Genomic DNA, 22,265 nt, shown 5'->3' with positions numbered 1-22,265 from the left:
TAATTTTTTTTTGAAAACAATGAATATTTATAAAGAACGTAACTACTATGATATCTTGACTCATAATATCTAAGCAGTATTGTTTCAAATGTGGAAATATGAGGGTCGTCTAGCGCCGTCACTCCCACACTGGAAATAATACTTCTTTAAGATATTATGGTAACCCCCACACTATAGTAACCCCCCTATTGATAAAATTATGAAATATAGGACTTTTTTTATTCCATTACAGCGTTATAATTTACGAAAAAACCAGACTGTAAAGTATTTAGTCACTTGTCAAATCCGTCAACTTTTCAACTTTTTGTGTTTATCGTTCAAATAAATATAAATGGAGTATAAATATCATTCAATTTAGGCTCAGTGTCAATTTCCTTTCAGGCAAACAATGCAATAATAATGGCCCAAGCTGTAGGACGAAAGACAATGCTTCCACGGGATACGGTGTCCCGACCTGTGGCTGTGAAAGCGTTTGGAGACACAACAGCAAAACAAACAAAAACAAGGAATAAAAGTAGTTCTAAGATACCAAAAACATTGCGTCACGATTTGGAAAATGCTCTAGTTAATGTAAGTTTTATACGCCTGCTAAAAAAATAAACGCAAACTAATTCAATATGATGATAGGCGTTAAACCACAGGTAAATAAAATTAATCACTAGTAAATCGAAAAATATTTTTTATTATAACCTCCTCCTTTTTTTTGAAGTCGGTTTACAATGACATAAGTTTTTGAGAAAAATAATCCTTACATTGATTGCTTATTATACTCATTTTCCACCACCAGCTCTGCGACATATGGTTCGAAGAGATCAAACCTCACTTAATCCGTAACAACATAAAGCTGCATGTACACGGGCAGGCTGGTGACGGCAAGCTGCCGCCTGCAGCGCCGGGCTGCTCACACCTCGACCCAGGTGCTGCATCCGATGTACGAGGCTGACTCTTACATCTGATGTATTTGTGATAATCATTTTGTTGTAGTAGTTAGAATTTGGTATTTTAGTATGTAATGGTAGAATCGTGTGGTGGATTTTATGTATTTTAAAGAAGTTAGCTTAAAACGTGTGTTAAAACTCGGTCCGTGAAAAAATATTTTAGAAAATTACGATGGTCGTGGTCGCTACAAAACTGATATCGCAATATTTTTGCATTACATTCATAGATGGCGTATTTGTTGCGACGTGTAATATGTATATGGACATTATTATTTATATGATTAAAAATTATATTATAGTTAAACAAAAAAAAAAACTTAACTTTTCACCAACGAACAGAAACCTCAGTGTATTATCCCATTTTATTAAGTAGGTACCTTAAAATGTGTTTAAACATTATTATATGCTTATATAATTACAATATTAGCTAATAGCTTCAATAGCGAATTCTCTTGTAGAATCATCAGCAGCGAAATGCGAGCTGTGCCGACTGCTGTCGTCCGCCGCGAACAGCATCGGCAGCGCGGTGTCGCAGGCCGCCGCCGCGCCCAGCACCTCCACGCCCTAACACATCACCTGTGTCTCAGGTATTTTTAATTGTACTTAGCTTAAAAAAAATTGGTTGTCTGTAAAGTCGGTTTACTGACGATAGTTGAACGTGACAACGGCCGATTGTGCTTCTTTGTCGCTCGTTCCGCGCTCTCGCTTGCACTTCAAGCCTTACGGAACGCCTCAGAGCGCGAGGTAACGCCGCATGAGTCATGTTTTTTCGTGCGTGCAGCCGGCTATCGAATTATAAGACGTTGTCACGTCAAAACGACTTTATCAGTATCTTTAAACGTATTTAAGGTGATACGGCAAGTCATCTTTAACTTTATTTATAGTCTAGCTACTAGGACTTAGATATCTGTCTCTCTTTTAAGCTTAATTCTAATTACTTTTGAATATTGATATCATGTTATCTATATGAAAATTATAAATTATAATTAACTAATTAAGTTAAAAAAAGTATAATAATCTCTGAAAATTATTGTATTGTCATTTGTCACCGATACAAAGTTTGGAGAAATCAGTTAGTCAGAATCGAGTTTAAAGAAGTCGGTTTATTAGATACAGCTAAAAAAAGCGTGTTAAAAAATAACAGAACATTATATTTTTTAATTTATTGTTTTAGAACCAAATCCATCATCGCAATGAATGTTCAAAAAGAAAACCACGCAAAAGGAAACGTGTTCGCAAGCACACACAATCCGAGGGAAGGTTGCGAGTGCCTCGTCTTTGTCATAATTTAGGTCTACCCCCACCCACACAGCAAAAATCCTCTCGTGCTAAACGACAGTCAAAATATAATCCGGAAATTGTAAATATTTTTCAATTCTTTTAAAGTTATTCTAATTTGATATTCAGTTCAATTGTTGTTCTGATGGTCTCATCACTGATAATCTCAGTAATATGTTATTTTTACCCTTGCCTGGTTAGAACATTGAGTTACTATGTATAATGTAGGTACTACGTGTTAGAAAAGTCTTATATAATTTCGAATTACGTATACTGCAATGACATAATATAGCAAAATCAGTTCAGAATTTTTTTTCCTTGTACCTTGGTACCTGGGCCGGGTGATATTATCGAAGGATTTCTAAAATAGCTAGCAAATGTTAGTAGCATAGTTTGCTTTATCATTCTTTGCTTTTACATTTTTTATTTTTATTTGTAGATAAATTCAATACAAATAAGGAGGAAAACAAAAGAGCAGTCTACACAAACAGAAATTAACGGGAAGTTGTTTAACAGCATATCTTGTAACGTACCAAAGTCGCCTGAATTTACAGAAAACAAAAGAAATGTATCGTTTCGCCAAAATGAGCCAAGGAGGAATCGTCTGAAAAAGGATATAGTTCACTCTCCTCTATTTGAAAAGGCAAGAGCATTTATATGATTACAATAAACTTTCATTTTCGATGTAGACTGGGTAATTCTCTTATAAGAAGAATATAAAAACATTATCAAATATTTAAGTTAGTTTTAGCAGAGCGCGCCAAAACATATTCAATATTCAAACGCTAAAATATATTCTTCTACCGCAGTCCTAGTCTCATATACCTATTTTTTTAGGTTCATAATTTTCAGTTTCACTTTGATCGTAAATTGAATCTACATTAACATAACTTTAGTTCATAATACAACATTTGATTGGCTATAAATATGATCTGTATTATTTTTTTAGGATTTAATTGATATCATATGTTCGGAAAATGACAAGAGATTGAAAATTTTATACAAGAGTCCGTCGAGATCAAATAAATCATCATTAATGAATTTAATGCCTGAACTCGAAACACAATCAAAAAAATGTAAAAAGAAAGGAAACACCCCACCGTGGAAATGAGGTCTATGTGCCTTATTAATAAATATTTCTGTAGGGCTATACATAGATAATTAAAACAATACAATTATTTGTTAAAATATTTCTTAGTTACTTTACCTATTTTAGTACTTATTTTTTATATAAGAATTAGGATATTAATTTCTTTATATGAATAAACATATTTAGTTTTCAATAGCGTGTTTTCATTTTATGAATGGCTTTGGGTTAATGTTTGGGAAAAATTAATATAAAAAAATAATTACATCATCTCACACGACACTTTAATTGGTATAATAACTTAGGACTAAGTTTCCTTACTTACGACTCTTTACAAAATTACAACAGACATATATCGACTATAAAAGACAGTACAGAAAATGTTTCACACACGAATAAAATAATTTACAAAAAGCAGTCGAACATTAAACATCACACACATTAAATACCCTAAATAAATAAGTCACAAGTCACCGAGCCTCGATCGCGACCGCGGCAGCTCCAGCCGCCCGGCCGGGGCCGACGCTCGCTCGCTCTTTGGATCTGAGAAGAGTTCATTGAACGTCCACGCGTCCACGTTTGCACCCTCATATTCGCAGTTAGTTCGTATGCTTCACGTAGTCGGTCTCGAAGTAGGCGGTGCCGTGCGCGCCCTTCCTGTCCAATGCTCTCACACGCACGAAGAGGAATGCCGCCACTAGAGATGCTACTACCAAAACTAATAACAACATGACGAGACCTGCCACGAACGATGGCACCGACATGCATATAGTTTCCGGGTCGGTAGCTGGAGATTGGATTACCACTGTTTCATTTGTAGCGGCATTATTTAATGCGAAATTAACGTCTCCTGGTGCTACTACTTGAATTGTCCGACTTGTGTTCACGTCTGTCATTTCCTGTGCATCTCTCTTGTATATGCGAGACGGTGTTGCGGTTTCTCGCCTCTTTCTCACTCCAACTAATGTCTCTGGAAAACCTTCGACTGAGCGTGGGCGACCTCCGAGAGTGGCGAGGTTCCCGTGACCTTCATCTTTCCTTTTAACGGTATTGTATACACCGCGGCGGCCCGGTGGTGGGGGAGGAGGTAGGTTTACATCGTCTTCATCGCGATTGGGTGCCGGTGACGAGGGACTTGGTGCATTTGGTGTGGATGACACTTGTGCTTGTGGTGGCGGAACGGCATCGTCACGTTTTTCGGAGTAAGCTCCAGAAGAATCTGCTGGATGTCTTGGATCTGGGTACGCAGGTGGTACTCCATAATCAGAGTGTGGGGCAGGAGGAGGTCCATATTCTCCATGAGGTGAGCCAGATAATGCGTATTCACCAGCTCCCAATGTATTTCCACCTAATAAAGGCACGCCGTAATCTGCGCCGAGACCTCCGCATTTTGGTTCTGGACAATTGTATCTACAAACTTGAATTACACATTGGAAGTGAACATTCATAGAATCTGGGAATTTGAAAGCTTGGAAGTATGCAAATGATACAACAGACGCAGATGGACCGAAGTTCTTAATCTTCTGGAATTTACTCATGATCTTAGGCCGAACCACACATCCATACTGATCTACAAGCTGTATTGGTGCACGTTTACCGTCATGAGCTACACAGTTTCTGACAAGCATGTCGAATTTATTTTCGTCGTCTTTTATAGCCAGTACCATTGTCATCGTTTGACCAATTTTAACTATACCAGACACTTCAGAGGCCCATGGTCCCTTACCGACTTGAATTTGCATCCAACATTGCAAGTTGTCGCCGAGAAAGTTAGCGGTAACGGCATGCAACATATCGACTTGGAAGGGTCTGAAAGTGACAGCCTTTTCATAAAAGTCGTACCACGTGCATCTCAATTTTCTCGCTTGGTCCCATACTTCCTGAACGTAGGGATCGTACTGAACTATTATCGTATTTTCGACGTACGATCCGCTAGGTGTTGGGCTACCATATGCGGCGACATTATGATTTGCGGAGCTACTCATGCCACAACTGTTGAGGAATATTTCAAATGTAGCGCTTAAGTGACCGGTTCCAGGCTTTAAATGCATACACTGAGGATCGCTGTAAAATCCTTTAGAGAATATCATACCATAAAACGGTCTATCGAACTCAATATTGACTCGCATATGTGTCTTTTCGCATTGAACCTGTAGATGTTTGATTTTTGGGCTGTCAGGTGTTGTTAAGGGCCAGGGGTCATCTGTGTGGGCGGGTTGTAGCGGTGGTCCGTAAGCACCACCGCGATGCTCTAGGGGTAGCGAGGCTGAGTCCACTGGCGGTTCGCATGTTGCATCCTGAAAATAATAAAATGCAACATGTTATTTATAATCGATAAAGTTTTTTATTTAAAAAGGGGGAGCAAAATATGTAAATAGTCATGTTTTCGGTTTCTTATTTGTATTACTACATAATATTGAAAACTACAATTATTTCTCATTTTGAAATTCAAGCGCCATTAAAAGTGATCCCTCATAACGAAGATATTTCCTACCGATACAATCAGCTTATTGCACCTTATCTCGTTTAACTTGAGCGGTATAATCGAGGCATACAATAATGAAATAAATGCATCGCTGGCTAAGAGCACATTCCGGCGCGCGGGTGCGTCGCAGTCTACTTCTCGACGCGCCATCCCCTCACCTAGCGATGTCTTTCCGACTTTCTACACTGATGGATGGCCCGTGCTACCGATTATGCTATTAATCAACGTAATTTTGATGAATACTACTTTCACGACCTTAGAATCTTGCGACAGGTACAATTTTAATAAGATTTCAAATGTGGTTAAATATAATTATTTATATTTCATAAACTTTCGATGTCTGCAATTTTAAAATTAAAACTAGAGCGTAACACGTAGGTATTATAAGATGGAAATAATTTGTTTTAATATTTTGTTTTGTTTAAATAAAGTACAGTAAAGAAGGATGAAGTTAATCCGGATGAAATTAATCTCCACTATGACTTAACCACAAAAAAATATGGACCTGACCTTTAACCTCTAAATTTCGATTTTTATCTCAATAATCAAATGCCAGAAATGCATCTACAGTATAAGTACTACGTACGTATCTACGTTACGTAAATCTACTGCATAAAGTTTCTACAACCTATAAAATAAACGCTTTCAGTAACTACAACTTCATTGAAAACTAAACGGATGTTTTCATATGTATGAGATTCTCATATTTCATTTACTGTGAAAATAATTAGAAGTGACAAGTGTAAGCAATAAGAATTATAGAGATACGGTGTGTAGCTGCGTACCAATCGCATTTTCTAAACCGGTTAGAAATTACCCACTGCTCGAGTTTGCAAATAGCAAAAGAAAATGCTATAAAGTTGCCCTAAAGGGCGCGTTTCACAAGGCGTATTAATATCCTAATGTCTTTTAATGAATTGAAATAGACTTGCATATTTATAAGTAAATATCATGATTTTAAATCAGTCTTTCATCTATATTTATATCGCGATTTCAAATTTTATGATGTTTAGAAAAGTGATACTATTTCTAGATCAAGTGAAACTGCAACGAAGCCGATTATTATTCGTAAAGATCTTAACTGTGTATGATGCAGCCACTGTTCTATTAGTGGCTAACGGATAACTGTCCATGTTCATCATATGAGACTTGTTACTATAATAACAAGAACAGTAAATTACATTTAGCCATCTACGTGTATTTAATATTCTGCATTTCGAACAAAAATAGAGCTCTACTATAAAAAACTACTTTACTAAATTGTTTTGAAGAATCACGAATTATTTTTAAATTCTGAATTTGATATTGTTCCATGTCTCTCTTAAATTTGAATACATGTGGCAAGTATTGGAAGGTACGAAGAGTGCAAATAACCGCATCCGTTAAAATACACTACAAAAAAAACCCTTTGCCAAAAAACGGAAGCACACCGTTGCACATGACCTAATTTCGAACCCTTTTTTCCAAAATTATTACTAAAGCGTCTTGACCACGTTATACATGCTTTTTAAATAAAACAATAAGCTTTGGTAAAACTCAAAGAATTTAGAACCACTTGGAAAGCTCAAAACAGAAGTTCACTATTCCCATGTTGTATAATATCTTAATAGTCTTATTTAGTAAAAATTTAAGTTATACAAAGGTCACAGAAAGCTGATGAGGTTGATGTATAAACATGTACGAATATTCTTGGGCAGAGATGAAAGTTGTTATGAATGTTAAATAAATGAAACCGGAATTTGCTTTCGTTCAATTTGTAAGTAACAAGTACATTGTTATTTCCATATAATGTGAGCTTGTAACAACATATTAAACTTTTACTATTATGTTCTTTGTAATATGTTATTACAACAAAGTACGTGTTACATATTTCATGAGAAAATCTAAAACCTTTATTTGAAAGAAATTAATTGACATGATTGAATTAATTAGTGAATGTTTTAGGTTAGTTTAAAATTATCAAAGCTTAATGCTTCGATCATTAATAACAACAGTGATATAATTTCAAAATGTTTGGCATTTATTTATTAAATATTCACATAATATCGATCACTATTAAATCGCGTTATTTATTATGATATAATCGTCTGTAATATAATTAGAGTCACGACAGAAAATGAAATCGTCTGCACGAATCGGTTACATAATTCAAAGCTCGAAATTTTATCCGCAGTGAAAGTGATATTTGGTTATTGGTATAATCTGAGACTTACTTATCATCATGATCGTATATTTGTAAAACCGATAAATGAGAAATCGCTTTAGCTATCTCTGGATTACATTTTGGAAATTTCTTATTTTCACGTTATGTAAGTGGTTTTTTACTTTTAATTTATTGTAATTTGTCTTAACACATTGGTATGTAATTTTTTTAAGCTAATATTTTATTTTCAAGTTAAAGTAAAATATCCGTGTCTGGGATAAAAAAATATGGATAGCGCTACATTAGAACGTAAAGGAAGACTTTAAATGAAGATTGACGTTTTAATACCCTATATCTGTGGCGGAAAATTATTTTAAATAATAGCGATTCGCTTCCAACATTTCCGTTTGAAAGAAAACAGTTGTAAAAGGTGATGGTACAAGTTTAACGTTTAATATTATAGCGCGAAGTTGTCTATGATAGATTATTATTTATTTATTTAATTGAATTTGATAGTAAAATTTGTTGCAAATGTAGAGTCTATTATAGAAAATTTATTAATCTAATATATAACAGTAAGAAGAGAAATGCATAGCATATATTAAAGGTAATCTGATGCACAATATCTGAACATCGTTAACATAACAATGCAGTGACATTCCTGTTGAAATACAAAACGCTTTTATACCAAGTATTATAAAGTTTTTGCTCTGGTGTAGTACAGCACGGCGTTTGCAACTATCTAACATTATTTTCACCGTATTAAATAAATAATTCACTTGTAATATGGACATGGACGATCTGCTATAATTCCGTTGAAGTGAAATCTAGTTTACGGCGATGTGAGAAAAAACAATGATGCTGCACTAAGTAGCATCAATTGCATCTAGTCCGCTAAAACGACGGTTAACTTGCAGTATATCACGCTATGTTTATTGTTTATCGAATATTTTGTTTTATATTTTTAATTGTTAAAAAATCGCCACAAGCATTGCACTACGTGTGTACGGAAATATTTTTTACTACATTTTTTATTTTTTTACTAGATTTAGAGCCATTTTGTCGATTTTGGAGTTGGATTCAATTCACGCAAAATAAATATTTTTTCTAAACATTTAAAATAATTTGCCTTGAATAATAAGTGTTTTTTAAAACCTTTAAAATAATATTGTTAGCCATCTCATTAATATTTTAGATTTAATGATTTATCTATTGTTAGAAATATTCTTTGTTTTCTTGCCAATTTTCTAAGCCATTCGCTATGGTAATTTTGTAAGAAATTTCAAATTATATTATTTTAATTAACATTCTAATCACCCACTTTCCTTTAATTTATCACGGTGCATACTAATTTGTACAGATTATTTTCTCCACTTAACACCAAAAAAAGTTAGCAAAAAATTGTTAAAATACGATATGGTTTAAACTCTTACCTTAAAGAGGAGCGTCGCCAGCAGCAGCAACAGCCTGGTCCTCTTCATAATCGCGGTCCGGTCAGTCAGCGGCCTGCAACCAACGGAAAACGTTCAGGTGGGAGTAAGATGGCGCGCGCGGCGCTGCAGCAGCGCTATTGCGCGGGCGCGGGTGCTCGCATGGCGGCCGACAGCGAGCACTGCCACCACGCGAGACCCTCCCTTCCCTCCCCTCCCTCTCCTCTCTATCTCTCCCCCTCCCCCCGGGTGACCCACTGACCGAGTGCAGCGTATACCGGAACTGCACCAGATGCATCTTTCACCGATACGCTCCTGATGCGATGGGAGGAAACCGCGCGCGGCCTTCACCTCGCGAGGCAAGGTCGTATTGATTAATTTTCAAAATGTTATGACTTAATTATGGCGACTAAAGTTGAGTAGATAGATTTTTGGGATTTTTAAAGCGATTTTTGAGAATAATAAAAGGGTTTTGACTGAACTGTGCATATTAGTAGCATAAGAATTTATTTAGAATGATAAAATATTATAATAATGATATAGGTATTCATAGTTGTGATGTTATATGAATAAGAAGGTAAATAATCTAACAAATTGAAAAAAGTTCTTTGCATAAATAAATAAAATGTTAGAGCAAGAAGACAATTATCTTCACAATTACGTTGATGGATTTCGGAAATGTGGATTATTCTTCTAAAGTGTGTAACTGATAAAAGTCTAAGTCCGTTACCATACAATTAAGCGACCTTGACCACTGACCAGTAGACCGTGATGAACTTTAAATTTTGGCACAGAATTATGTAACGTCGACCTCTATCAATAGCAACAACAAAATCATCAATCTTGCTAGGTACATATTATGTACCTGTATAGTACATACTACATATTATGGGCGGTTAATTAAATAATGAAATATGTAATTTAGATTTAGTGAACTAAAAGAGTAATTATTTATTTTTGGAGAGCAATTATCTAACGGTATCAAAGTTTTTCTTTCACTGAAATGTTTGAAATAGTCAATGAATTGCATCCTGCGTTTTTTACAACGAAGCGAATTCTGATGTTTTCTCCTGCAATAGCTCATCGGCAAAAAGCTTTTAATTGCCTGTCACTTGCTTCATAAGGTTTTACTGAGCTAAAAATAATATCGTAGGCGTTTAAGAAACGACACACCCGTAGTTAGCCGGCTACGGCTACGATAGCGATTTCACCAGACTGCATGTTGTTAGAAAGTTCCATCTCGTCATTCGAGATCACAATCAAATGCATGTTCATTTCGCATTAGAGTGTGCTAAACAATTCCGTCATAAAAATGATAATCGAAAATAAATCCAATTTTATTAAGAGTTCAATGTGAATGTAGCTAAATACAAAGCGTCGTAGCGGAGTGTAGCGCTAGGATCACGTACTTTCATGTTATGCTTAAAATTGTCATACGTTTTAATATATTGAAAAATATATAGAATTTATAAGAGTGATTCTAAAGTAAAACAATTTATACATTCCGCTATAAATGAGACGAATGAGTTATGAGATTGTAGGTATCTCATTTTTTATGAAGGCTTTGATACTCTCTATTGATATTCTAATAACCTATCTTCTACTATTAATAGATTCATCATTGTGAATGTACCTACAAGCTTGATGACCAGTTAATTATAGTATACTTTAGAGCAGGCTACGTAAAAAATTCGCTACACAAAACCTACATACCTTTAATAAAGTAATTATTTCAATCGCCGGCGGTAATAAAAATTAAGGTCTATATTTCAATAACTGTTTTTCTGGTACAAGCGTATAAAAACTACAAATTGAGCTGTCAAATTCTATATGTATATGATTGAAACATAAGAAGGTACAAGTTACGCCTGAGGCTAAGCACGAAGTTTAAATCTGAGAGTTTGACTCTGATTACGCTGTCAAAACCCTCATTAAACTTGGCTTTAAATTTTACTATACATGCTATAATAGTTCATTTATTGTCCAATGCCCAGTAAAACAGTGAAAGCTGCTCTAAATATTCGGTGATTAAGTTACCTCTTCTGATGAATCAGTTGTCTGACAGTACAAATTAGTCAGTTACACGCAAAACAATTACTTTTGACATCTTAACAAAAGAACATCATGTTTTATATCTTTCTTATTTCTGCTACAATTGCAGTTATCTTTTGATTAGTGATTCTAATTCATGATTATATAAATTAAAATAAAGCTGATTTATATGAGTGCCTAAGGACCTAAGAATAGAAGATATCTAAAACTGAGTTCTTTGAAAGATGAAATTCCAGTGTGGGGCGGTAAAGGCGGATTATCTCTAAAATTGAAGAATTCGCAAGTTTCTCAATTTTATTATGTAATAAAAATAAATTTAAACAAGTACTAGACTTTTCACATTAAAAACTAAAAAGCTAAAAAAGAAAGCCAACAATTACAAAATCATCAATGCGCGTGATTTAACATAATTGCTGGTTTAATTTAAGCAAAGTCACTTTCAGCTCTGATTAGTTTTATTTAAATATGTGAGAGAGTATTGCGCCTCCTAATTTACTGCTTACGATGTTAACTTTTACTTAATTAATTACGAGGAAAGTCAAATAACCAATGAGTAATTGTCTAGATGCTCAAAACAGAGCCTAAAATAGAAATTAAAAGAAATTGCTGTACTGCGCCTGCAGCAATAATAAACGAACGATTTCTCTCAAGCAAGTCATAAAAAACAGCAAAATAATCGAACGCCATTCATGCGTTTCCAAGAATGGCATAATTTGCCAATGTGCCTACGATAATATAACGAGCGAGACACACGTGCCATTGAATTTGTTCTACAAGCTTTCGTTTCTTATGAAAAACATTGGACTTCGCGTCATTTTTATTGATGTGTTACCACAATTTTCACTTTCTGGATGATCGACTATGTTACGATTTCTCATCAAGTAAGAGCATGTAATTCTAATTAAATAGAGTTCCTTTATGTGTACATATAGTTTAGTTGTATGTATATTTATAGCGTAACTGTGTATTATCAATACATCGTGCATATTGATTTGTATATTTCCAACTTCGTGTTCGATTTTATATGACCACATTATAGTTTAGTACCTATATTTTCAAACTGTTGCAGCATCCATCAATCACTTACAAAGTATCCACCTGTGTGATTTGTTTATATTGACGCATCGCATCAAATTCCACGAAAGCGACGTAGGCTCAAGGTTACACCACGCAACACTTTCTCCACTACCCGCACCCGCAGTTCGTTGCTCTCCGAATTTTGCATCTCTGTATCAATGGCGAACTGTCCAACCTCAACATCACACAATGCAACTTCAAAAATCAACCTTACACCTATCACTATAGAGACGCTATTCACATATTCAAAAACAGCAACGCAGCGACCAATGACGGTTTACGTTCAATGCCCGTGATAATGGCACTGAGAAACGTAACGTGGCCCGCTTTCTCTTTTAAAATGTACATAGTCTTTCTCTTACGAGTACACGCCAAACTTGGCAGAGCGAGATGACTATATTAAAAAGCTTCGCAGTCGAAGCTGGGCTCGCTTTCTTCGCCGCACTTGGCATTAGCACATAATCCGGTAACTTTCATTAGTATGACAGTGAGGATTCCGCAAGCGAGCATTTTTTGCAATAGAACGTTAGCCTGAACCTGACCTTTACTACGTAATCATAAGTGTGTGTTTGAAAGTGACGAGGACACTTGATGCCGAAAATAAATGTAATTGAGTAACTTTGATATGTTTGATTATTTAATAATCAAAATATTGTTGAGGCTGCGTTAGGTATCGAATCTTGACCTAAATTCGCATTTGATGCAGTTTACCTTTTCAGTTGCATCATGTATAGGGTAGGAAATTAATATGAACCTTTTTAGTTGTAATTTTCCATGGAAAATATTATACATTACTCTTTTGTCTTCTAAAATACCTTGTAGATATTGATATATTTTTATGTAACATTTTAATAAAAATATAGTAGAAATTACAAAAAAAAAAATAACGGCTAAACAAATGAATCCCACTGTTAAAACACATTTCCTAATTGATAAGCACAGGCAAAACAAATCTATTTAAGTGAGTAAAAGTATAAATTGCCTAATCACAAAAGTGGGTCACACTGCACACCGAGTCCGGTTTCCGATTCTCTCTTCCCAATATTTCCATTCTCGCGAACCGGAACTTCCGAGAAACCTTGTTCCTACATCAGTGCGTCCGACAACCGATACGGAGCTATCGTGTAACAAGCATTGACGAATAGAAAACGCATCCCGTCAAATCAACTGTTAATTATTGTCATCAATGTAGAAAGCAACCTAAGCCCTAAACTTTTTTCTAGTGGCTTGTAAGGTTTTTCATTTATGTGTACTTACCGACTTATTCTGGTTCTATACCTACATTAATCAATTTATAGAAACCTAACTATGTATAACGTTTAGAAATTGCATCGATTTAGTTACAGATAATTAAGATCATAATACAAAGTTTAATAATGCTGGGTAACGAGCTTTTATCTTAGCATATGCAATGTTCTACGAAAAATAAAAAAAATAATTGTTTATCTTGGAGAAGAAAATATAAATTAAATAAAAACAAATTCTTAAAATAAAGAGTTGGTTTTTATTTAATTATATTTTCTTCTAATAAAGTTATGACATAACGTAAGATATAAAGAGAAACAACGTTATCACTAGGGATGTAACGATACATGATTTTGCCGATACGATACCGATACCGATATTTGTAATAATATATCGGCGATACCGATACCGATACCGATATCGATGGCTTGGTAGAAAAATAAATAGTGAATTATGCATAAAAGTTACCAACATTTAACAGAGACTCAACTGTAAATCGTATTCTTTTAAATAACAATGCCAAATCAAAAAAAAAGAAAACCATTTATTTTAGTATTATTATTTTACAAAGTTAGTTAAACTTTAAGTTATACACATACAATCAGTACCCAAATAAATGTTTACTATTGGTAGTTTTTTCAAAAAACAAAGTGCGCACGCGCGGGCGGCCTCCCGCATCGTTCATTGGGCGCGGTTTTTTGAATTGTTTGATATCGGTATCGGTTGTTTTATAATCGGCGATACCGATATATCGGCTTGCCGATTATATCGGCCGATATATCGGTATCGGTATCGGTATCGTTACATCCCTAGTTATCACGATAGTAGCCGCTATATACAATACACACAATTTGCTACGAAATTTTGATAACTATTTACGAGTAAAAATTTAGAGATTAGAAGTTATTGGATTGTGATCGGAGAGACAATTAATATAAATTGAATTATTTAATGTTAAGTGAATATTTATAGAAATATGTAGATAAAGATTTGAAAATGTACTATCTAATTAGATAAACATACCGTGCTATTATGAGCATACAATTACCTAATTCAACAAGTTGCACTAAATGTTTCTAGGTAGGTAATCGTAGCGCTAAGTCGTAGCGAGCTTTACCTTTTATTCGTCGATATGTATGTAAAGTAAGTTCAATTTTGGATTGCTATTATTACATTTTTCTTATCATGTATTAGGTACATAAAATCTGAGTGCTATATATTTATTTTGTTGCTTGAATTATAATTACGCAAAAAAGAATAATAACCAATTCGAGCATGGAACTCCACTCAAAAATCATGATCTATTAAAACTGAATAAAGGAAATGGACGGCTCATCAAAAATGTATGGAGAAAGTTGGTTTATGGTCTCAAGGACGAGTCCGTCGCTCCCGGTTGCGCAACACCGTGAGATAATGGATGCGCACAGACCCTTGACTTTATTGTGTCGAAATCACAACGCGGATGTCCATTTAAAGACAATGACTCGACATTATTATATTTTGGTAAGCCCCGCTTTCACTCCGATTCATATTTTTCGTTAAGTAATATAATGTAAGCTTTGATGTCATTAAAACAAGTGCAACCTACGCTAGAACATTTATCACATTGTAAAACGTGCGACCTCCAGCATGATCCTTCATTGGCCACTTTCACTCACATTCATGGGTATATTCTAAATGGACTCGCAGATGTGTTACGTAACTGCGACCAACTCACTCGCACTTAAGTAATTATGTTCGGTGAAAGTGTTATATTTTTGGCAAAGAAATGTTCGAGAGATCATGATATATATTATATAGCAGCCGTTTCCGTATGTTAACAACTGTTGCGTAATTCAATTTCATAAACGCGTTTTGGCTCGACGGAATCAATCAATGTTATGAATAAGCTTTTTTTGAATACAGCGTAGCGCTAAATTATTTAAATTACAATCACTGGAATGTTAGATGTACTGTACTGGAAATTATGTACTTATAATGGTTCATATAAAATTAACATATAACTGATGGAAATAAATAAATAATCATACTATAATTGATAAAATTTAACCAAATTATTCCATTAATTATTCGGAATTCATGTTATTACTTTGTTACAACATTTTTTTTGTTCAGTAGGAAGGCGTGAGTGAGAATTTATAATTAGGTTAATACTTACAAATAAAATTCTCGGTGGCATAAATTTGTGTGTGCTTTGTAGAGGAGAAAACCTATAACAAGAAAAAAGTTAGATTAATAAAACATAAAAGATCGTTGTAAGAAAATAGGTAGCTACCTAATACACTGCATAAAGAAAAAGATTAAATAACCAATTCGCATAATCACAAAATTCTTATCTTACTATTAATATAACAAATAACAATCTTATTACTTTTTATCAATTTTACTTAGTACCCATTATGTTAAGAAAACATGGTTACTGGAGATGCCTAACCAAAAATTAAAGAAGATCGTCACAGAAACAATTGAGAAAGTTAAATATATTATACATTATGTCACAAAGCGGAGAATTATCAGATCTATTGTTTGGAGCTAGACACCTGCCTTACGTCGACAATAAGATACAACACAATGCTATTTTCGCCATAATTTGACTTCCTGCGTTGTTGCGGAAATATGAAAGTGAAAGTGCTTTCAAAATATATTTGTAACAAATTACCATTACGCTACGGTATTCAAATACAAAATTAAAGACGTGTTAAAACATCTATCATGTTGTCTACACGGATAAACTTATCTTAAATGATAAGTAACCTCCCGTTAGTAATAACTTATATTGTAATATTTCTTATGTGAATTTTAATCGGCGGCATTCTACCGAATGTCATTCACTCATGAAAGCTAACCGTGATTATCTTGTTAAATATAATTATTTCATTAAACCAAATACATTTTATCGTACCACATGTTTTGATATAATGTTATCTAAATCTGATTAATGTTATAGTCGTAAAACAAGTGCGCACCCGTAAATACAAGATGAAAGTGGAGAAAACGCCAATTGGCTTGCGAGAAATCGACCATGTAATAAATAATGCACTAGTTTAGAGGCAGCCCTTTGGTATGAGGTATTAGGAACCAGTTATGGCCTTTCAGTATAATCTATAGAAACATATTGTCAATAAAACTTACACGTCACGTTGTCATTGATTATGGTCCATATCTTTGCACCTGTGCAATCTGAGAGTTGTTGTAAGTTAAAATATTTTAAGAAGGGATTTAGAAATTTTCAATGATTTAGGGTTTGGGCAAATTTGAAACTACTATACTTTATGAAGGCAGATAGTTTATAGATTTAAACAAATTGTAGGTATTTTATAAATCATACTTGAATATATTCCACCTGTTTGTTTAGAAATTTGGAATTATCTTATTTATTAAATGCAGGATTGGACCATAGTGATGTTGTTTGTTTACATAAATTAAAATAGGAAAATCTTTGCATGCAATAACGAAACATCTGTATGGTCCGGTTTTAGCATTTATAAATTGACAGCCTTTAGCTATAAATCGCCCTGATCTATAAGGTTAGTAAAACACATTTCATGTAAAATATAGCTCGTAATGTGAAGGGAGAAACTTCCAAAGTGTCTCCAATGAAGGACAGGTACAGCAAAAGTGAAACCAGATCAATTTCCCCGCGGAAACTCATGCGGAGATTGGAAACGAAAACTTATAGGGGCTCTATCATCTCGTTAGTGACATTTTATACGGGCTCGTTTGCTATTGAATAATGACACATTGTTAACGTAACTTTCTATAGTTAAAAATTATGCAAGTTTTTATGACGATCGTTATTTGTGGGATAGGTAATAAATTAGTGACAATGCAATGCTTTCGGGATTTGTAGTTTCATTACTAGACGTAGCGTAACGTAAAATTTTACACAGATATCACACATGCACATGTGTTTCATGAAATTTTACATGTTACAGGGCCAGGTTCCTATTAATACCGATTAAAAAAGACTATGCAGCTCGCTATGCAATTTTAATTGCGATTAATAATTTAAATACTGTTGTTATCATTCCTTACGATATTTTGTATCGTTACAATTTATCTTACAAAACACTCTCAATTTTACTAGTTTTCAGACCAAAAAAAAATAGAGAAAAGTATAAGTTCAGAATGAATCGAAGTAGATACAATGACATTTCCATAATGTACCTAATTTATCAATGTAATCAATTTAACAAGTGCATAATATATATTTTTTATACATTCTAAATTTAATGAAAGCTTATTAAATTACTATAAGGAAGATGGATATGCATATTATATGAACATGAATAATGATCTTCTAATCTAGTCAACCGGGTTTATACTTTATAACGAGTCTTGGGTCATTTCCCAAGCTAAAGAAAACTGAGTCCCACTTGTAAAGTGTGCCTTGAAACAATACCGAGGTGGTTCACAGTTTTGATGCGATCACAAACACGGAACAAGAAAGTTTTTTTTCTTCCAGATAACGCATACAAATGTACAATGCTTTAATTATTACTGATCTGATTTAGATTATGAACGTTCACTTTTTGTTTTGAGATGCCTATTTGATAGGTTTGCTTTTCTTTTTATTTAACGAAAACTGATTGAGGTAAGCTGAAACTTTTTAAACGATCTTGCAAACATTTGAAAAATCTTTCAGTTTCTTTTCCTAGCTAAAATTGAACACGTCGCGGTACGTAGTAACTAGGTATTTTATAGATTACTAGAGGTCCGCCCCGGCTTCGCCCGTGGTACATATTTCGCAATAAAAGATAGCCTATGTCCTTTCTCGGGTATCAAAATATCTCCATACCAAATTACATGCAAATTGGTTCAGTAGTTTAGGCGTGATTGAGTAACAGACAGACAGACAGAGTTACTTTCGCATTTATAATATTAGTATGGATAAGCACGACTAATTTGATTTGTATTTATTTTGAGCAATAAATCCGGCTTTTTGTACACATACAACAGAAGTATATCTGTACAAAAAGCTGGAATTTATTATATTGTACTTACTTCTGCTTTACATACTTTCAATAACTCTTTTCTATTTCTTTATATGAAGGTATGTATATAAAAAGAATCGTATTATTTACGCAACTAATAGTAAATTACTACTTCTGAATTGATTTTAATGGTTTATGTTATGTTGAATTTGTGTTCCTCCGAATTTAAAAATAAATGTTAAAAACTAAAAAGAGAACACAGACAGGGAACAGCCAGTATTTTCCAGACATAGGAAGAACAATAGCATCTAGAGACGTACAAGATGCAATATAGCCTTGCTCGGGCAATAAAATGTTAATTAAAAACAAATGCGTTTGTTGAACAAGTGAAGTGTTATAGAGATGGTACGGGGAGTGGCTCAGAACACTTCTGACACACTGACTCGCTTTCCTTTGCAACGCGCGCGGCGTAAACACGCTCCAACTAAACATCATATTTGAATGTAAATGAATGCTAACGTGGTAACTACTGATGGAATTGAATTATCGTCTATATTTTATTGGCGCTAAAATATACATCGTTGGTGAATTTAGCCCTATGCCATCAATCATGTAATATATCATTGAAGCAGAATAATTTCATTCGTTACTAATTGGATACCTACTTTTACGATAAACCTTAAGGTTTACTAGTATTCATGCTTGTAATTTATCTTGACAAGAATTAACAGAATGACTATTGCATACGCGTCGTTAACTGTCCAATTTCTTAAACGTTTAACGTTAATAATATTTACTGTTGATTACTCAAAGGAAAACCCTTTATTGCAGTTGAAGCAAAGCTTTCCTCTTACCACAATCACCGAAAAGTTCATGAATATTCATTCACACATATGTTTAAAACTTATCACTTTCTTTAAAACTACGCCACAAATGCTAACATAAATATTAATACAGTGAAAAGAAAAACACAAAATTATTTCTAGAAGATTACAGTAGGTATTCAGAAAACGCATCTGCACTGAGACTTCTGTTGGAAATTAAATCTTAACACGCTCATTAATGCTTTCACCTTGTTGCTTCCGTTATACTCGAAATTTTAACTCGCAAATATGAAATCTATATGACAAGAGAAAGTGACGATTACATACTTAAATTAATAAAATCAACCACATGCATTAAGAAATTAATAAGCTTTGATTTCACACATTAGTTCACGTAGTCACTAGGTGGAATCCGTCTTGAATAATTAAAAACTCAATAGATCCAATGTTGGTTGTTTGAGAGAAAAAAATTATAATTATTGTAAGAATTATTTTTTATTATAATTAATGATTTTAATAATTGCGTTTTCATTTATAAAATATGACAATAAATAATAATCTAAACAAACGCATATAAATGTAAGCTTAAACTAACTCTACAATAGTGTAAAATTATCAATTTGAATAATGTAATTAAAGCTCTAATCTATCCTTGACTAAAAAGAAAGTTAAAGAAATTTGTACAGTAGTTAACCGCGTTGATGTCTAATACAGGTAAATGACATATTTCTGAAAACCATCCTTACGTGATGTGCTACTGCAATTATTACACAATCACAAAGGATTTCAAAATGTTATAATGACGATTCAAAAGTGTGCATATTACGAAATATGTTTAAGTCCAAACAATAGAATGTTAGATCCTACAATGTAGACAATTTCACAAGAGCACTTAACTTCGGTAACGATATGTAGCTAGCTCCTGTATCCGCTTCGAAGATAACTTGAACGCAATCTACAAATTTATCTCTAAGGGGTGTCACTAGTTTTATTAAAAAATTCTGTTTATATTTACTAGGTATTATATATTTTTTCGCATCATTACTATAGGTAATTGGCAACGACGGAATTGGCATAATCTTTCGCATAAGAAAATATTAATTTCTAATTCCTATTTATTTTTTCATCAATAATACCTTGCTTTTCAAAAGTCATAGCAAATTAGGAATAAAATAATGTCCATTCTTGATATATCTTGGTAAAATTTTATTCCACCAAATCTATGTAAAACGTACCTAATATACCTACTAAACTTAACCGAGATGAAACGATGATACTTTTCTATAAAATGACTTTTACATTCTTCAGACACAAGCTGTAATATTCTACATTGCAATTTTAAATAATTACAATTACATTTTTAAATGCCATAAGTAGTAATTTCACATACAAGAAATACCGCGATACACCTATAAAATGCGTGTTGTGTGACGCTTGGCCCACTTTCCACATGCCGGGCCTCATATCGTTTCTAGAGAATCTTCTTGATCTGATAGCTCTTAAGTATATAAACATATAGCCTATATTAGAATGAAAATTATCACTCATGGAAAAATGTAACAGCTTCGGTATTTTTTCAATATGCTAATGCGCTTTTCAAACGTCGCGGATACGCGAAAGATAACAATTTTAAGTGATGTAAGTGAAAGTGAAATTATGCAACTTTCTACGTTGATTGGTAGCCTCAATATTATTAAGTAATTAAATTTTGTTTCAAATTTTATATCGGTAATTCACACATTTACCACACGTTTTTTTATGAAATGTTAAAACTCTCCATAACCGTATTAATCACGATGTAGAGCTTTTGCGGCTTCACACATAACCGTATCTATATTTTAATTATAATTTTTTTCACTGTTTTATCAGTATCGCATAAATTGATTGCAAAAAAATAACTCATTAAATCTTATAGCTTTTCCCATAACATCATTTAACACATCCACACTGAAGCACACTTTCGTTTTTACATAAAGCACAATCCGTACCTTTTCAGGTGAGCTTTCAATACAGAAAGAGTCCGAAGAAACAGATTCAGGATAACACAGCGAGCTACCGATCACTGTTCCAGGCACACAATCACAGATCAAAATTCACAGTCTGAAAATTGTATAGTTCGTAAAGTGTCACTTTCGTTTTCGCGAGATGCACGCGCGGGTCCAAAGTTAGCGAGCGGACTGGTCGCGCCCGCCGGCACCCGTTTCGTTTTATACGCGTGAAAGTCGCGTCCGCACCTGTGCTACCACTGTGCACATATCCCGGATCCGGTGGTTTTGGCGCGGATTAACATTTTGAAACTATGACGACACATGACACAACGGTTGAATGAATCCGCGTAAGCGCGAGTTATGCTATTCTAAATGGGGATATGAACTTTTCGTACATTCATAAATTCTTATTTTTAGAAACGTATTTTGTTGATCGTAAAATCAGAATTTTGGTTTAATATTGTAATTTGGAATCGAATGTGGATTATATTTAGTGTGTATTTTATAAAAAAAAAATATCTACTTATTAAAATTGTACGTAAAGTATACGTATAATGACATCAAATTATTGATGTCAAATAGAAATATACTAAGTATGTAAACTTAATAACATATTAAAGATAATTTGAATTATGTAGTTTAATATCAAGTAAATAAAAAAAATCATAGATAACAAACACTTATTTATTGTAAATTGTGATATTTATAAAATTTGGAAAAAAAATGTTTATAAGAAAAACTAGAGCTGAATACGATGTGCATTTATTTCGAGTTTCATTAATTT

The 22,265-nt window shown here is 33.7% G+C and overlaps 2 protein-coding genes across 2 annotated transcripts; one reads left to right on the top strand and one right to left on the bottom strand.

Moving 5' to 3' along the window:
• Window positions 1-344: 344 nt before the first annotated feature.
• On the top strand, window positions 345-3,327 carry LOC149487856 (uncharacterized). The gene is made up of 6 exons (XM_089695787.1): window positions 345-570; window positions 788-931; window positions 1,397-1,525; window positions 2,113-2,298; window positions 2,656-2,859; window positions 3,166-3,327. The coding sequence occupies exons 1-6, from the start codon at window positions 400-402 to the stop codon at window positions 3,325-3,327; spliced, it is 996 nt and encodes a 331-aa protein (XP_089551913.1). The 5' UTR covers window positions 345-399.
• Window positions 3,328-3,565: 238 nt separating this feature from the next.
• dyl (transmembrane protein dusky-like) lies at window positions 3,566-21,690 on the bottom strand. Its single transcript, XM_089696582.1, has 4 exons — window positions 21,482-21,690; window positions 15,894-15,945; window positions 9,365-9,437; window positions 3,566-5,600 (listed from the first exon to the last, which is right to left on the bottom strand). Exons 3-4 carry the CDS (start codon window positions 9,410-9,412, stop codon window positions 3,903-3,905), a joined length of 1,746 nt encoding a protein of 581 aa, XP_089552708.1. The 5' UTR covers window positions 9,413-9,437; window positions 15,894-15,945; window positions 21,482-21,690; the 3' UTR covers window positions 3,566-3,902.
• Between the last annotated feature and the right edge of the window lie 575 nt (window positions 21,691-22,265).

Source organism: Colias philodice, chromosome 6 (assembly GCF_061535455.1).
Source record: "Colias philodice isolate Cphi_HAF_F1 chromosome 6, ilColPhil1 Martin Lab GWU primary, whole genome shotgun sequence".
Taxonomy (NCBI): Eukaryota; Metazoa; Arthropoda; class Insecta; order Lepidoptera; family Pieridae; genus Colias; species Colias philodice.
Note: the sequence above shows the minus strand (reverse complement) of the source record. Positions and strands in the feature narration are given on the sequence as shown.

Excerpts from the sequence above, each read along its gene's own strand:
- LOC149487856 (XM_089695787.1), top strand. The coding sequence starts at position 400 with ATGGCCCAAGCTGTAGGACGAAAGACAATGCTTCCACGGGATACGGTG. Across the intron at positions 571-787 it reads TGGAAAATGCTCTAGTTAAT|CTCTGCGACATATGGTTCGA; the intron begins GTAAGTTTTATA and ends TTCCACCACCAG. Across the intron at positions 2,299-2,655 it reads CAAAATATAATCCGGAAATT|ATAAATTCAATACAAATAAG; the intron begins GTAAATATTTTT and ends TTTTATTTGTAG.
- dyl (XM_089696582.1), bottom strand. The coding sequence starts at position 9,412 with ATGAAGAGGACCAGGCTGTTGCTGCTGCTGGCGACGCTCCTCTTTAAG. Across the intron at positions 5,601-9,364 it reads TGGCGACGCTCCTCTTTAAG|GATGCAACATGCGAACCGCC; the intron begins GTAAGAGTTTAA and ends TATTATTTTCAG.